The sequence below is a fragment of the Danaus plexippus genome, chromosome 14 (assembly GCF_018135715.1).
Source record: "Danaus plexippus chromosome 14, MEX_DaPlex, whole genome shotgun sequence".
NCBI classification, from domain to species: domain Eukaryota; kingdom Metazoa; phylum Arthropoda; class Insecta; order Lepidoptera; family Nymphalidae; genus Danaus; species Danaus plexippus.
Window position 1 is genome coordinate 3,588,219 of NC_083546.1, and position 17,169 is coordinate 3,605,387.

Genomic DNA, 17,169 nt, shown 5'->3' on the forward strand with positions numbered 1-17,169 from the left:
TATCAGACCTAATGTCACGACAAATATTAGTTATTTTTGTCATATCGAAACATTTCTGGTCTTTTGTCAGTTGTCAGAAGTGCTTTTATACTAATTTGCAATAGACAATTCCAAAAGTAAATAATTAAATATTAGACTATTAGCAATCAGCTTAATAATTATGTTGAGTTACTAATCAACACGTATGTAGTCTCATTAAAATTTTGTGATTCTTTCGTTATACTTATACTCTTGTATTTTCAACTTAATCATAAATTCTTGTGGTAGTTTTTAATCGTGTTTAAATATGAAAGCAAAAATGTTTTATCTTTTTTATCCCAAATTGCTACAAAACACAAGTAGTTATCAAACATTTAGCTTAAAACGTTTTATAAATTCTGATCTAAAACCTAACATAAAAGTGAGTAAAAGAAAAACTTCCTTTAATTCGTACATATAAAGTTGACGTAAACAATATACATATTTCAATATAATTACAGGAAACTGCAAATTTATTACTTAGAAATGATGTTCCACCACTTGTTGACTTATATGGACGTAAACATGACTATTTACGAATCTCCCTAACTGAAAAATGCAATTTAAGGTGTAAGTATTTAATATACTATTATACAATTGGAATTAGTATTTTTAACATGTCTTAGTTTGAAAAGTTAAATAATAGTATATTTTTAGCACTTATAATTTTTAATGATGTATCATACTATTAATGGTTAAGATTTTCTACATGTGTAATAGGTAAAGTTTAAAAAATCCAATGTTTATAATTCTTTCAGACTTAACCCAGACTGCATATTTTTTTTTAATTGTTACTGCATTATCAAAACTGGTTTATCAATTCAGGTTCTATGAAGACTGGGTCTAATATAAAGTTACACTGAAATGTTTATTTTGTTTGGGTGTTATTGAAAATTGCGAATAAAACATATTTTCTGGTATAACATTTGCACAGAAATTATAGACAAATATGTGTTTTTCGAATGGTTCATTAATTTCAGAAGAATTTAAATCAAATGTGTAATCATAATTATGATTCTAAGTATAAAAATTAACACAAAAATTGGAACATATTAAAAAATTCCATAGCTATATGTATACACATGTATACACACCATTTATTGGATTTCACTTAAAACTAATGTTAAATTGCTTACAATTACATAAATAATTATTAATAACATTAATAAAATGTTGTGTAAATTAATATTGCCTAATTTATAACATTGGTCACAAACATATTTCTTTGCATGGAAACTCTTAGGCTTGTATCCAAGTAATAGTAAGAAAGTATTGATGAGTTGATATTCTCAAATGCTGATAGGGATGGTGTCATTATTTAATCTATGACCTTATAATTTTTGCTGTAAACACATGGCTTATTCAAATATTTTGGAAAATTTATTTTTGAAATTGCTTACATGTCTTTTGTTATTGTGTTGTTCATATAAAAAAAGAAAGAAAATGGTGTTGAATTAAAGTAATAAGATAATGAAGCAACAGAATTGGTAAAGATGTTTTAATATGAAACATATTATATTTTATAAGTTATTGAAAGTTGTATGGCAATATTTAAAATAAGTAGTGATGTAAGTTATGCTTGGAATACCCCATTTATGATTAAAAAAATAATCCTATGGTAAATAAGCATGTATGGCCCTAATGTATTGAAACTGGCATGAAAAACATGAGAGAAGAGAGAAGGTAGTGAAAATTTGAATTAATCTACAAATTTAAAATAAAATTGCTTTTCTGGTCAGACAGATTTGGATGGTGAATAATGTCATGGAAATTGGCAAAATTCGTGAGAATTAATGGTAGGAGAGGATTAATGCAAATATAGCATAATGCGTATGCTATATTAATTGTCTCCTAAGATCAAATTCATAGTACAATTTACTTATGAAAATGCAGTGAAGGAAGAGTAACATCAGTAGAATTAAGTCTTAAGAATCACTTCTAAAAAAAAACTTTGCCTTTGTCTATGTTATAGATAATAATTCCAAGTTATTTTAGGTCAATACTGCATGCCGGCCGAAGGTGTAAAGCTTAGTCCTCGTGACAAAATATTGTCTAATGAAGAAGTTTTACGATTGGCAAGAGTGTTTGCCACTCTTGGTATAAATAAAATACGGTTAACTGGTGGCGAGCCTACATTGAGAAAAGACCTTGTGAATATTGTCCGTACGTATTTGTTTGTTGTCTATGACCTCGCAACCTTTGACTATAGATACACAATATGTATTATTAAATAAAAATCTTATCAGCACTCATACTAAAATAAATAAAATTATGATATGTTATTAATTAATTATTATTTTTTTGTATCATTTATATGTAATAGAGGAATTGACCAACCTCCATGGGATATCGACAGTGGCAATGACAACTAATGGTATAGCCCTAACAAGGAAATTACCTTCGCTACAACGTGCTGGTCTCTCAGCTCTGAATTTGTCTTTGGATTCGCTGAAACCAGAACGTTTTGAGCGCATGGCACGAAGACCGGTATATATTGGAACTCAGTTTTGTTGTCATTGCTTGAAATTTAATAAATCATTGGTCAACATAATATTGATATTAAATTTTTTTGATAATTTCTGTAATATTTATAAAACCTTCCCGCCGCCGTGTCAATTGTTATAAAAATAAAAATGTTATGTTGATATTTACATATTTATTAAATTAAAGATAGAAAGTTAAAATATTCAGAGGAATTAATAATGTTTATGTTCTTTAACTTCTCAGGGCTTACCCCATGTGCTGGCCAGCATGGATTTGGCGCTGCAGCTTGGCTTCAAATCCGTTAAAATTAATACCGTACTTATGAAAGGTATTGACCAAAAGAAACTATATAATTTAAATTCTAATTTTAAAAATAAAAAAAATCTTTCCAAACTAATTGCCATACCTCCGTTGCGTTATTATAAGAAAAAAAATGAGATGATCAAAAATTTTAACTTATGTTTTTCTAGGTTTTAATGATGACGAAATTTGCGATTTCATTGAACTAACTCGCGACCGTGATATGGATATAAGGTTTGTATTTAAGTAAATTATATCAACATTTGTACAAATATTGATACCGTTCTCTTTAACCGCACATATTTTGTTGGTAATTAAGTATATAACGGAATTTTAATGACGATGACGAAGAAATTGTGGGAGTATGTAGTTTTTAAAATAATAAAATGAATACTCGCGAATGTCATTCGCAATTTTACAGGTTCATAGAGTTCATGCCTTTCTCTGGGAACCGTTGGGAGAAAGGGGAACGTATGGTTAGTGAGAAAGATGCTATCTCTGCTGCAATCGAGAGATACGGTGATCTGATACCGCTCCCGCCAACTCCGTGTCGCACTGCCACGGTATACAAACAGACATACATACGCGCAGTAAATCCGAAAAATATTAGCTTTATTTCATTGAATACTCACGAATATATTAGATCTCATTAAACAAACATACAATCACCGACACGAACACATATTATCATCATTATCATCAGTCTATCGGAGCACACTGCTGATCGACGGCCTGGAACAAAAAAAAAATACACAGAAAACAGTGGTACTGTAACAATAAATAATGCAGCACATAAAAATATTTTAGTGTCATTTAATTTTATAATTATTTATTAATGTTAATTAATGAAAACTGCAAAAAAATTTATGTACCATATAAAAGTAATTTATTAAATATAGGAATAAAATATAAATATATATATATATATATATACGATATACGTAATGTTTCACAGCTGTGGCAGGTGCCAGGTTATACTGGTCGGGTGGGTTTCATATCGTCCATGACTAAGCCGTTTTGTTCAACTTGCAACCGTCTTCGACTCACAGCAGATGGTAATTTGAAGGTCTGTTTATATTTTATTTTTTTTAAACGCTGCTTAAACATATATTAATTAGTTTTTTTTTATAAAATTTGCAATGCTTGTATGGAATATTTATTTTGCTTGAATTTATATATATATATATATATATTTATTATATTAAAGAAACTTATTTACTACATGGTACAGACGTAGATTTAGTTATTCAAATGTTCGGAAAATTCTACCTAGTTACGCCCAAGATATGTTTAAAAAAGTGTATCAGGTTTAAAAATATTAATATTAAAATAATATTAAATCGCTAGCTATATTTTTCAATACGCAAGCCATATTAATGCTTAATTCGCGTCTAGTTTCAAGTTTCTAGTTTCAAACTTCAAAAATTCAATTTTTCAAATTTTCAAGTTGTTTTCAAGAAATTCAATGTAGAAAAACTTGAAAAATGAACTTTAAATAGCAGTATTTGAACCTGTGTCGCGTATTATCGCGTTCCAATACATTAACTAACCAGGCTATCGCGCCCTCACTCGAGTATATGAATTGTGCACTTAATATTTAACAGTTATATATGTGTACAGGTATCGCCTACTAGGTTTTATTGCAAAATTGCTTATCAATGCCATGTCATTTTCTATTTTATGATAAAGATTTAAAATTAAAATTATGTATGTTATCAATAATTACTGCCATGTGACTTTTTATTGGAGATGAAACGGATAACCGTAACTATCCGGTATCAGGCCTTCTTTTACACTATCCGGCTGGATACCGGATAGTAAAATAAAAAAAGCATTGTTCTACGTAATGCTAATCATACAACAATAGGTTATGGACAACTTATTTTCATTTAAAACTCAAAATTGACACGTGGCAAATTGTGGTGAATGAATGCCAAGTTTTCCACATTTGTTTGAAGCAGGCGGCTCCGTATACCAGACCCGCTTCTGGAAACAGGCTTTCGCTGTGAACGCTACTGCCAGGTGCTGAAGGATAAATTCTAGCCAACCTTGACAACTGCGAGTTCTTAAACTCATTAACCACCAAATCTATAGGTCGTCATTGCAATTTATGCGAGATGTGCTTAAAAAATCAATCTCTATAAGAAAATCTCCGAAAGGGCCGAATATCTGGTGGCCCAATATCCGGCGCCTAGGCTTCACAACTTGCCGTATATTCGGTATCCGGTATTCGGCACAGACCACTATCCGTTTCTTCCCTGCTTGTAAAAATTATGTACCTAATAATTAAGGATTGTTAGGTTAAAAAATACTTTAACTAAATTAAACGAAAGTTATAAGGAATCTCCAACTCCAACGTCTCCAACAAATTCCAAGATTTTTAGAGTTAGTGAATCCTTGACTGCTAACTATAGTCAAACCCAATTTTATAAATCTCTATCTGTAGTCGGTCCCGAGACTGTTTGCTTTATCTATAGAAACCTAGGTATAAATGAAACTATGCCTTTCAGATTCACTTCTCATCGTATTATTCCACATCTTATTCGACGTTTCGTTTATTTTTCATCATCAAAGTTTGGTTAAAGTGTGGTTGCGAGAGTCTTTTTATTTTGCTGCAGGTTTGTCTGTTCGGGGAATCGGAGACTAACCTCCGTGACGCCATACGAGCTGGTGTCAACGATGATGATATTGAGACCTTAGTCCGTAGCGCTCTTAGGAGGAAGTTACCTCGACATGCTGGTATGATAAAAGTTATTATTGGTGCTGGTTGAATTTATGTTACATTTCAAGGTCCTGAATTCACGAAATATTAAGCTTTACTAAGCTTTTTCATGTTATCAGTTATTTGGAATTTTTTGTAGTAGTAAACGATGTGATCGGAGAAAGTATATGATTATTCTCATCTTGTAGACATTAAGTCGCCATCATTACAAAACATAAAACCTTCCACACACTTTCGTTTATGAAACATTTAGTGTATTCAAACATATTTCTATATACTTATTACAAGAGATCTTTAACAATGAGCAATCTAAAACAATCTTATAAAATATACTTGTGTTAATGCACTATATTTAGGGCTAGATAGGCGTAACGCAAGGGTAGAATTTAGTTCAGTTGTCAATTTAATTGTTTTCATCATAAGTCTAGTAACAAAAACGTGTCACAAAAAATCATTTTGCACTTCATTTTCATATGCATTCATAAATATGACATCGCTCTTGGGTTTAAATGGGTTGAGCGACTATGTTTAGGCTATTTTGTAGGCATGGAGAATCTAGCCCGCTCGAAGAATAGGCCCATGATTCTCATAGGCGGCTAAGATGCAGCCGCTCAGACGTGTCGCCTCCACAGCGGAACCGCGGCGACTGCAGGCGCGGGCGTTCTGCACCAGTGCCCCCCAGCAACCCCCCTCTCCTCCCCCCACCCGCCGCCGTCTGCCACAGGAGACTGAAGAGGACGGAGTCATGACGCACTTAGACAAGTCGGGACGTGCTCGCATGGTCGATGTAGGTGAAAAACCGGTGACTGTTCGAACTGCCGAAGCGGAATGCTATCTTGTTGTTGGAGCTCGTCTGCTACGTCTATTGCGCTCGTCCGGCGTACCGAAAGGCGACGCGCTGACTGTCGCTCAGGTAGCTGGTACAATGGCGGCCAAGCGTACATCAGATCTGATACCCATGTGCCATCCGCTAGCTTTGACCTTGGCTCGGGTCCGAGTGATGTTGCCAAAGGAGAGTGAGCGCGGGGGAGGTGGCCGTGTACGAGTAACGTGCCAGGCGCGTGCAACAGCAAAAACTGGTGTGGAAATGGAAGCGCTCACCGGATGCTCCGTAGCGGCGCTAACTTTGTATGACATGTGCAAATCGGTGGACAAAAACATGCAGATTACTGATCTCAAGGTGATATCGAAGACTGGTGGCAAAAGTTCCTGGGGTGATGTAGAAGAGAAAGAAGAGGAAGGTTTTGGACCTAAAGTACGCGAACATGATACGTCGCCGCATGCACCTGGAGAGACATACGTCCCTACTAATTTGTTATACTTTTAGCATAAGCGTTGTCTAATTCTATTTTATTTTATATATTATGTTTACTTCCTAATCGCTTAACATATGATCCTATTTTTGTATTTTAAGCAAAAAATTGTTCTGATACAGACTATTTTACTATTTTAGGCATAATTGTTATGGGATACTTATTTTTATACATGTGGTGCTAATGTTTAATAAGGATATCATTCCATAGATATTTTTTTATATCAATAAGACTTAAAGAATTTAAAAAATAAATTCATATTTTTGTAGAATATTAAATAAAAAATACGAATTTTAGATATCACTCCTGTGATTATAAACATGTGAGTTGTGTTTGATTTTTTTTAATTTTATAATCATATTGTCTCGATTATATTATAGACATATATATACAAAAATAAAATAATCTATTGTCAATTTAAAAAGTTTTATTTATCAATATAAAGTCAACCTAAGATTTACTGTTGTTAGATGACAAAATGAAAATTCACTTATATTGTTATATACTAAGGAAAGAAAATTAATATAAATAGCAGTTTTTTGAAATGGTGAATGCTATTAGTAATAATTAAATATTTTTTTATAAACATTTGAATATTAAGCTCATATTTGGATATAAACACAAATTTCAATGAGAGCACATGAATTTAAATAATGAGGTAAAAGATACCAAATGTAGCGATTAATGTAAACAAATTGTTAATTTCATATTTAACTGCTAGCAACGAGAACATTGGATTTAGCCGGTGTGTCTGCTTGCGGAGCTTCAGCACTCTCAGTTCCACGTTGAACCTTGATGTCATGCTTCTCAATATACTCGTTGATCTCTGTGCCCTTTTTAGATAGTTGTTCATGCAATGCCTATAAATAGAATATTGTTATAAAGTATTCAAATTAAAGCAGATATATTAAGTGTTTTATATATATAATATGAGCACTGACTGTAAATTGAAATGAAAATTTGTTTATAAAATATCTTTATATTATACCTGAAGAGCAGCAGGTAGTCGTTCTTTATTTCCTTCTAATTCTGGTAGTACATCTGCTACAGTTCTTTCAACTAATACTCCACCTACCATTCTGAAGCATTTTCGACCACTTTCTACACCTTTCAGTGTTTCTATCACTATTCTGTAAAAAAGATAATCATTAGTCTTTCATTACTAGATAAAATAAAAAAGGGTATTCAGGTTCCATCTTACTTGTGCTCATTGAGATCCATTTCAAGTTCTGAAATTTTGTTTGCCAGTTGCCTTTGTTCACTACGAAGATTTTGAAAACCAGCAAAAATTTCTTCATTGGTCTTTGGTTTTCCGGCTTTGCTTGTCGACGATTTAGCCATGTTTATATATTTCAAAGTTAAAAATATTCGAGGTTATATTTTATTCGTAAACTTTATATGTCGTTATATAAAATAGCATACTTTGAATATGTGCAATCACTTTTTGAAGGAAGGATTTATTCCTTCTTTTTGATGATATTAATAGTTGCTTCGTATCTCAGTAAAACTGAAGAATAATATCATCTGCGAACTACACATTTGATTCACAAAGATGAAAGATCCGACTGACAAGTGACAAGTGTCAGCCGACTAGAGATGTTTGATATATTGAAATATTACGTTTCGATTTATCAATAACGGTTGTCGTGACCGTAATGCTAATATTACTAGTATCGGTATCGAAACTCTTACAATGAGTTACAAAATGTAAAGAATTAAAAATGTAAAAGTATAATGTAACGATATAGAAACATAACGAGTTGTCAAAATATGACACGTATCAATTGCTGATACTATATTTTCTTTAATTTGGAACTACTATGAATAACTTTAAGCAATTAACTATTTAATTAACTGCTCATATATATAAATTATAAATCTCCCACAATGAGATAAGAGACATCGATTTTTTTAGTATGATTGCTTTTTGAAATAAATACGTTAAATAATATTTTATTAGTCAACTATTATTCAATAACAACAAAATCAATGAAATTACTGATTTAATAAATGAGAAAGTAAAACGTTGCTCAATAATCATTAATATGGTAATAAAGTAATTTATTACACTATTATTTCATTACATGTATCAGTATATATTTCTTTACTTTTAGGATAAAATATTTGCACGTGCATTATTCATTAAATTAATAATAGTATTAATATAAAATAATAATGATATATGATAATTCTTAGAATCAATTATAGCAAAAGCTATAATTCTTTGAACCTTTTATACGCTACTAGGATAAAATTTTGTAATCTGCTCACAAAGGAATGCCTAAGAATTACTTAGTGTTAATGATATTTCTATCTGTGGCTTAAGGGTTAATTTTCCATAAAATAAATATTTGGTTTATCTTTTTGTAAAAAATTTAACTTCAGAGATAAAAAAATATTTATTGGATTTATGTAAAAAAAATTGATAAAATATCAGTTTGTAGTTATAAAAATTAAAATTATAGTCACAATTAAAATTAAAAACAAGATTAAATTAGATCAAATACTTTATTTATGTATTAGTACAAAATTATTATGGACTAGATTTAAAAGTATTTACTATAGCATCTCAGATTCATCCAGTGGTTAACCTAGTTATAAAACAGTAAAGAAAAATATATATTGTTATTCTTAGTGAAGATAATGAAAAAAGTCCAAAAAACAAATTATTAACTTAAATTGACTAGAAAGGTGTCAGTGATTTGGATAATATTATAACTTAGTTCTACATATCAACATTTAGCATTTACATTGCACATTTATAAATTAAGTTTAATTATGTACAAGAAATTAAATGCCACTTATTTTCATCTACAATTATTTGATAAATTCAAAGCATAAATAACCTATATGTATTACATCATTTTATTAGTTAAGTTTACCTTTATATATATTATTTGCTATTGCTTTACTTAAATAAGTGTAATCAAAAAGTCTGTGCTATAAATATATGACTAGACTTTAGCTTCAAACAAAAGAGCAAATAAACTAAAAATAGTCCCTTTTTGTCACTATTGCTTTTAAAAAATGACTATTGACCGAAGCAGATCTATTAGATTTAGACAAGTCGATCGACATTGGATTCATTAATCGGCCACTCATAGTCGATATCTGTGGAATCGGCGACGGAAAATACCGCGCCATTCTCGGTTCAGATGGCCGATTTTTCCGGATTATTTGCATCACTAACACGACGAGAATGGGGTGCGCAGCGTAGTGTCCTCGGCTGGAGGTTTAAAGGTGGCAAATTCGGCCTCTCAATTCTAGTGGGTGATGATACTAATGGCCTATTTCCCCTCCTAATTGTTTCACCTCTGAAATAGTCAGTTCTATCGTAGCTTTCAATCAAAGCGGGATCTTCGTATTCAACATTGAAATGTCTTGTGATGGCTAGGTCTGGTGGAGCTAATTTATATAGCGGTTCAACACATTCGTAGTGGTGGTCTTCTGTTTCGTCATGGGGATAGGTGTCAGCTACAAAGTGACGAGTCCCGCGTGGAGTGAGGGCTGCCCATAACACTCGCGAGTCCAGGGCTGTGCCATATAATGTCGGTGCTTTTGTGGCACCCGCTTTGCAGCCACGGCCTCTGATAGAAAAACTGATACTTGTATGATATATTGAATTATAATAAAAAGAGTTGAGTTATATGGAACGAAGTAGTGGTATTAAATAAATATTAAGACAATTTAGTTTCTATAGAAATAATGTGTATCTTAAAAAGTGGTAAATACTTACTCTCTGCATTTAAGCAAGAACAAGGCCAAGAGTGCAGCAATACACAGTACAGCGACGCAACAAGTGATTAGCACGAGAAACCATGTGTCATCATTACCAGCTGGTTCTGTAATACAGAGCATGGAGAGCAGGTTAATGATAGAACTAGATGACAGACCAGGTTTAGAGATTTAATTTATAATTTATACATAGGAAAACGCGTCTCCCGTCCAATAAGGACTAAGTTGATGACAGTTGCAGTGGCATGAATATGTGAATTTGGCGCTGAATCCCACCATGTTAACGAAGACGAGGATAAGCATCATTAATTTTTTTTATTATCAGGAAGTCTTATACAAGTATATGGGCGTTGTATGGAATTGGTGATTTTACTCTATTAACTGCATTTTCTTACCATGTCGAGGCAACTCATGATACTCGACGCCAGGGAACAACGCGTTGTCCTCAGTGTTATGGACAGGTGGACATTTGGCTGCCCTGCAAGGAGGTGTTAAATTAGCGATATTAGCTAAAAATGCTGGTAACGGTGGTGGCGGCATGTGCACGATAGAGTCCGGCGGAGGCCCGAGGGACAGACATTCTGCCCCACACGACATTCTGAAACAAGAAGTGTTAATATTTTAGATACTAAAATGTATAAACCTTGTGATTATAAAGTTGAAATTCTAAAATACTTTGTTTTATAATAGGAATACCTTCAATACAGATAAGTTATGAATAGTTGACTTAAATTTGGCTAAACAAAATTATACATCAAAATTATTTTATATAAAAAAGGTTACTCTGTAAAGAAAGCTAAATGTTGACCTTAATAGCAGAATATTCTCATAATTGAATATATTTTATCCTTAGAAAGTAGATTTATATAGTTGAAATTTATCTTATTGTTGAATATCGCAAACAAAAAAAAATGGCGAATGTTCTATGTTCAGCATCTTTTTTTTGTCATAAGCTTATGAAAATAATTACATTTAATTATAAAAGACACACGAGAAAATAACAATTTTTTGTACAATTGCTAGTATCATGACGTTTTAAAAATAAAACTTACTTTAGGATTATTTTAAGATTTTAACACAAAAAACACTTCTTTATTTGAGTACACTTGGTTGAAATGGTCCACGGATGCAGGGCGCAGGCGCGATATCAAACTACTATAAAGCGACATTTGTTACTACATATCCGTTTCATATTTTTGACTATGAATACACTACGGGTTTTGTTTATCTGTAGATCGCAGTATGTCTCATGTAACCAGCAATGAATATATCTTTGTATTCCTCCCTTGTATAACCTTGTATGGGGCAATTTATTGATTCACGCAGGCGCAGAATGAATTTGACCCTCTCATTAGGGGTATGAATAGATCTATAACAGGGGCTGATATTATACATTTATCTTTGTTTGACAAACGCAAACGCCGAACATAAGAAGGTCTGGAAAATTAATTGTATTATAAATTTAGACTATAGATATTTTTTTTAGGTATGTTTTTAAAGAGATCCTTTTGAGCAGACTTGTTTTTAAAATAAATGGGTGGGAGTTTTAGATTTTCAATATCGAATTATATTTATAATTGCTAGTTCAAATACCTTTATCTATAATAGAATAATTGAATTCGTTTGGCAAATGCGTTTATACTTTGAAATAGATAAGATTTTGATATTTTTGAAACCTTTGCAAATGCTAGTTATATATTTTACAAAAGGAATTTTTTATTGATAATTATAATTCAGATCTCGTCTGCCCTTGATCACGGTTGCAACAAAGTAACCGAAACGTCGGGAGTGTGTAGTTTTTATAATAATAAAACACGCGTAGTACCAAATTCGAAAAATATTAGTTTCATTTAAATTATAATTTATTTCTTAATCTTTCAAAATTTTACTAAATTGGTAAAAATAATAAAGGTAACTAGAAATAAAACTGCTTTAATGGAAACGGTAATATTATACATAGTAATTGAGAAGTTTTATGCATAGAAATATGAATTAAGCAGAACACTTTCCATAGTGCATCCGTGTTCAACGAATTTTCCAATTTGTACGTATATAATAAAATAAAAATTATGTCTTCCAAAATCTAAGCATTTGTAGCAGTCATACATGTAACATGGGAAAAATATGTTTTTCAGTGTTAATAGTTTACTATTTTTATCATAAAAACGAATAATTTAAAATTGTTCTTAGTCATCATTACGTATTTTTCTGTAGCAATAAAGCTACAATGTTGAGAATAAAATATATTTATTAAAAAACGAAAGACCGTGCAAGTACAAACTATTTAAGACGAACAATTTATTTCGTTCGAAACATATATATAGATAATATAGTATAGCATTTTACAAACTTGGACACTAGTGTGCAGATAACTTAAAACAGTGGCTTAAAAGTAATTTATTAATCAAATTTATTTTTGTTTCTTCTCATAAAAAAAATAATGCTAAAGATAAGTAGTTAGAAGTTGATATGTTTTTTTTTGTTTGTATTAAATTCCATCAGCAATCTATTTGCATTTGATGATATTAATATATTATTAAACGTTCCTGTTTATAACAGTATGTATTTTTATTAGAATTTTTATTTCAGCTAAAGTTTTAATAACGTAGCGCCTTTAATGTGTTCTAATATCGGTTATAGTTTACAGCAAACATTTTAAGATAAGAGTAAAACTTTGTATTAAATTTACATATTTGTATGTTTTTTTCTATTTTCATGTAATATTTTGTGTGAAGGAAAGGTTATATATAAATATATACAGTCCGTCGATTATTTACGTATTTTTCTTTTATTTACCTTTAATAAGTATAATTACTAACTTTATTTTGAAATAGCTTTGTTAATTTTATTTTCAAGGGATTAGTATGTGCAAATACTTGTACCAAAATGTCAATTCTCCCAGGAGAAGTCTCAAATATATCTCACTATTGCAGTAATTACATAATGTTTATTAAAAATGAACTTTCAAAACCAGGTAGATGTGTACCACGTGAGAGCAGATGACGTAACTAGTTGTAACTAAAATCTAACTGTACAAAGTTATTCGAAAAAATATTGTTTATAAATATTAATAAGATCTGTATCAGTAAGTATCAGTAATTTTGTTAATTGTCCTTTAAGGCTCCTGCTTTAGAGGAATAAAAATATGACTTTTTTTTATTTAAGCTTGGACATAGAGGTAGTGTTCTGACGTCTGTGTTCCTTCATATTCTTTATAAATGTTATTTTTAAAATTTTTAATAGGAAGCAAAATGTTTTTTGTAAGTCGTTCTCAAAAACTTTTATCAAAGGGAATACCGTATAAGTTTATATATAATGAGTATATCTTAATTTTATCAAAAACAGCGAAAACAATTTCTATAAAAATTCTATAAGAAAACTATGTTGTATGTGTCCAACTATGATCTACAAACAAAAAGTAATCGTATAAATCGATTTACATATAGGAGAATTATCGTATGATAAAATAAAAAGAAATTTTGTTTTGCCAAACCAATAAAGTTAATATAGCATCAGCTCGATAGTTCAAATTTCTCATAAAAAAAATAGGTTTAAGCGTACAAAATGATCTTCAATACAAAATAAACAAGATTTTAATTATTTCTGAAATGCAAAACGATATCGATACTTTATTTGAAACCAATCCAAACAGACCATATATGCAAAAAATAAATCCAATTGAGAACTTCGGCCTTTTTTAAGGTCGCTAAAATGTATAATGGGAACATTATATATTAATTTATGAAATAAAAAATATATACTCGAATTATAAAAATGACAAGCACAACATCAAAAGTTTAACTTTAATAATAATTAACATTAAATAAAAATATGTTTTTCATATGTTTTTGAATTTATAATTAAGATCGAATAATTTTTTTTTTAGTATTATAACGTTAAAAAACTGGCTGATCTATAATTCAGTATTAAATCATGAAGGTCTTAGTCCAATTATATCAAACTAAAACATCTTATAGTCCGTAATTAGGCAAGCTCGTGGTCTGCAGCAAATTATTTTGAAGGGCCTTTGATCTGCTGTTTTTTAAGTGTTTACACAGACGACTTTATGTAGAAGCTATGCGTATAGTTTCAGGCGTCGGTGACCTCGAGTATTTTAAATATAATATGTGTTTATAAGTTTTTATACTTAAATAATAAATTATCAAGTAAAGATAAGCTGGTTTTAATATGCGGTTTCCCGCCTATTCCTGCTTCTGTTAATTTAACAATGGTTTTATTCCATATTTAATAGATAAATTAATTGACTAAAAGATTGTAAATAGCTATTGTTGTTTTTTGTTTGATTTCATTTATTTAACATCTTGCTCACATGTATAAATGTTGCACAAAATGGCCAGCTTCATCCGAAGGTGCATTTTCTATCAGCTAACGTTAGGGACGTAAAAAAAATATGTGGCTTTGTTAAAAATAAAGAAAAACAGACGTAAAACAATTATCATGGTATAAACAATTGTAAGGCTAGATTAAGCGGTTAAAATGGACAGATATATGATAATGAACAAAGAAACACATATAGGAGTCTTACATATAGACTTAGAAATTCGGATCGATAAAGTCCTCTTTATTGTACGAAGATCGAATCTGTTTGTCATGACAATTAATTAATAGTATTAAATTAATCTAGAATTCTATCGAGCGTAGGTAGCGCGTGAGGTAACCATTTTAACTGACGTCCATAAATAGAAATACCAATAAATTTGATAAGTCCGAAAATAAATCTGTTGCACGTGTTTATGAAATGATCATATTTCCAAAATGTGTTCCGTTAAGGTTTAAAAGGCGTCATCAGTAATATCTATTAGTAATTAGTTGGCTATAAATTTATGGAAATAAAGTGTTTAGACGTAACAAAATATGTAGTGTGGAAAAAAAATTACAATTACGATCACGTATGATTTTTTTTGTATATTTGTATATTTTTTATATTTTATATTTTTCACATAAAAATATCATATCCTTGAAAGAAAAAAAAGTAGAAGAATATTCAAATTTTTGTTTATCAACAGTAAACACCAATTTAAAAAAAAATATAGAGATATTAATTCTGAACTTGGTTACAGAGCTTCGTATTTATTGAATCGTTGACGTCATTGTTAAGCGAGGACCTGGTATATTTCTTTTACTCTAAACGGTTATGGAAATTTTTCACATATTTAAATGACAATTTACTAAAAACAATTCAGGTTAAGACAATATTCTTTATCTGTGTGTATTACATACAAAGAAAAATTACGAATTACATATATAAAGGCTCTTAAAGGCTATATGAGTTGAAATTATTTTATCACATACTTATATGTGCTTAAGTTTCAGACAGCCTATTAAGTCTTTGTCATTCGCTAAAAAAGTGCCAATGAATGTTTTAATAATACTGTATATGTACTTATTATTATAATATTTCATTGCAGATATCCCCAATATATCTTTGTCTATATTATTGTGGCTAGTTTTATCAAAGCGATGGTATGATAAAATCGAAGACTTTTGTATCTTTGATCATAATAGGTTTGTAAGTTTTCAAACTTTTTGCAAACAAATATTAAGTTCTTTAGCTACGGTCTACGATGCTAATATCTGACAAATTGCAGAGTAGTTGAAAGTCTTTGCAGGGTATAATTGAAGCACATATTAATTTAAAAAAAAAATGTGAGTCATTAAATTGGCATAATGTGTTGTGTTTTATAAAATACTAAGTGGACGACTCGACAAACGCTGTGGACAACAAAGAATCGATTTTTCACATACAATAAGATATGAGTTGTATTATTTCGTTAACTTAGTTTTGGACACAATTTATTCTTTGCTAAACAAAAGAAATATGTAACAAGTGAAGCTTGAAATTCCTGGAGGTAAATAAAATACACGCAATTATTTAATATGTTATTTTTTGTTAACAGAAGTGATTGAAGGTATTCACGGTTTGTACTAATTTACTAATAAGCCGCACGTTATTAAAATTATGAACGCCACATTTTAGTTTCTTTGTTAGCTAAAGACAGTTGAAGCAGTTTCATGAAACAATACCGAGAAGCCGTGCTTCCAAAAAAAAATAAACAAATAAAACCGTTTTGGATGTAAAATCGAACCGTCGTTTTATTAACAAAGAATGTTCAACCCTAAAATCATATAAAGTTACCGTTTCGTGGCGACTAATAAATACTAGTGGAAAAGGTTTGTCCGGAAATATTTATAACTATTTACACGTGCAAACATTACCCATTTGTTCCTATTAAAACAGTCATTATGTCAAGTTAGCCTTGACGGACACTCGTAGAGACGGTTTTTTTTAATTGTGCTATGCTTAGACTAAAAAGACAAAGAATGCAGTAAGCATATTTAATTTTATATAAAATATAATTTTATGTTACAATTGTTCAATAAAATATTAATGTCGTTCTATTCGTGGGTCATATTTTAAGGCAAAATAGAAATATATCATTAATTTATATATAAAATCAGTTCATGATTGTGAATCATTTTTGAATTCAGTGCCGGCAATCCTACTCAAGTAACCGAAAGCAAAACAAACATTAAATATATGACGGCCATGCCATGACGTCAGCAAGATGGCTGACC

At 30.5% G+C, this 17,169-nt stretch overlaps 3 protein-coding genes across 6 annotated transcripts; 1 reads left to right on the forward strand and 2 right to left on the reverse strand.

Moving 5' to 3' along the window:
* Positions 1-51: 51 nt before the first annotated feature.
* LOC116769468 (uncharacterized) lies at positions 52-7,253 on the forward strand. Of its 3 annotated transcripts, none has more exons than XM_061522516.1 (10): positions 52-182; positions 480-588; positions 2,014-2,181; positions 2,342-2,505; positions 2,746-2,830; positions 2,973-3,036; positions 3,224-3,365; positions 3,758-3,868; positions 5,421-5,541; positions 6,157-7,253. In XM_061522516.1, the coding sequence occupies exons 3-10, from the start codon at positions 2,025-2,027 to the stop codon at positions 6,849-6,851; spliced, it is 1,539 nt and encodes a 512-aa protein (XP_061378500.1). In that variant the 5' UTR covers positions 52-182; positions 480-588; positions 2,014-2,024; the 3' UTR covers positions 6,852-7,253. The 3 variants fall into 3 exon arrangements, with proteins under 3 accessions (XP_061378500.1, XP_061378501.1, XP_061378499.1); XM_061522517.1 differs by lacking the exon at positions 52-182 and adding an exon at positions 193-400 and having other exon boundaries at positions 6,069-6,185; XM_061522515.1 differs by lacking the exon at positions 52-182 and adding an exon at positions 195-400.
* Positions 7,247-8,411, reverse strand: LOC116769467 (prefoldin subunit 2). The gene is made up of 3 exons (XM_032660570.2): positions 8,039-8,411; positions 7,826-7,967; positions 7,247-7,697 (listed from the first exon to the last, which is right to left on the reverse strand). Exons 1-3 carry the CDS (start codon positions 8,176-8,178, stop codon positions 7,548-7,550), a joined length of 432 nt encoding a protein of 143 aa, XP_032516461.2. The 5' UTR covers positions 8,179-8,411; the 3' UTR covers positions 7,247-7,547.
* A 915-nt stretch (positions 8,412-9,326) lies between these two features.
* Positions 9,327-11,690, reverse strand: LOC116769663 (uncharacterized). Of its 2 annotated transcripts, none has more exons than XM_032660821.2 (4): positions 11,625-11,690; positions 10,968-11,170; positions 10,574-10,679; positions 9,327-10,424 (listed from the first exon to the last, which is right to left on the reverse strand). In XM_032660821.2, the coding sequence occupies exons 2-4, from the start codon at positions 11,167-11,169 to the stop codon at positions 9,989-9,991; spliced, it is 744 nt and encodes a 247-aa protein (XP_032516712.1). In that variant the 5' UTR covers position 11,170; positions 11,625-11,690; the 3' UTR covers positions 9,327-9,988. The 2 variants fall into 2 exon arrangements, with proteins under 2 accessions (XP_032516712.1, XP_032516711.1); XM_032660820.2 differs by having other exon boundaries at positions 9,327-10,436.
* Between the last annotated feature and the right edge of the window lie 5,479 nt (positions 11,691-17,169).

What these genes read in the sequence shown, in the direction of transcription:
- LOC116769468 (XM_061522515.1), top strand. Translation starts at nt 287, where the DNA reads ATGAAAGCAAAAATGTTTTATCTTTTTTATCCCAAATTGCTACAAAAC. An exon ending in ATCTAAAACCTAACATAAAA is followed by an intron (nt 401 to 479) that starts GTGAGTAAAAGA and finishes ATATAATTACAG; the next exon opens with GAAACTGCAAATTTATTACT. An exon ending in AGCGCATGGCACGAAGACCG is followed by an intron (nt 2,506 to 2,745) that starts GTATATATTGGA and finishes TTAACTTCTCAG; the next exon opens with GGCTTACCCCATGTGCTGGC.
- LOC116769467 (XM_032660570.2), bottom strand. Translation starts at nt 8,178, where the DNA reads ATGGCTAAATCGTCGACAAGCAAAGCCGGAAAACCAAAGACCAATGAA. An exon ending in ATGGATCTCAATGAGCACAA is followed by an intron (nt 7,968 to 8,038) that starts GTAAGATGGAAC and finishes TCTTTTTTACAG; the next exon opens with AATAGTGATAGAAACACTGA. An exon ending in GACTACCTGCTGCTCTTCAG is followed by an intron (nt 7,698 to 7,825) that starts GTATAATATAAA and finishes TTCTATTTATAG; the next exon opens with GCATTGCATGAACAACTATC.
- LOC116769663 (XM_032660820.2), bottom strand. Translation starts at nt 11,169, where the DNA reads ATGTCGTGTGGGGCAGAATGTCTGTCCCTCGGGCCTCCGCCGGACTCT. An exon ending in TCATGAGTTGCCTCGACATG is followed by an intron (nt 10,680 to 10,967) that starts GTAAGAAAATGC and finishes TCTGTATTACAG; the next exon opens with AACCAGCTGGTAATGATGAC. An exon ending in TTCTTGCTTAAATGCAGAGA is followed by an intron (nt 10,437 to 10,573) that starts GTAAGTATTTAC and finishes TACAAGTATCAG; the next exon opens with TTTTTCTATCAGAGGCCGTG.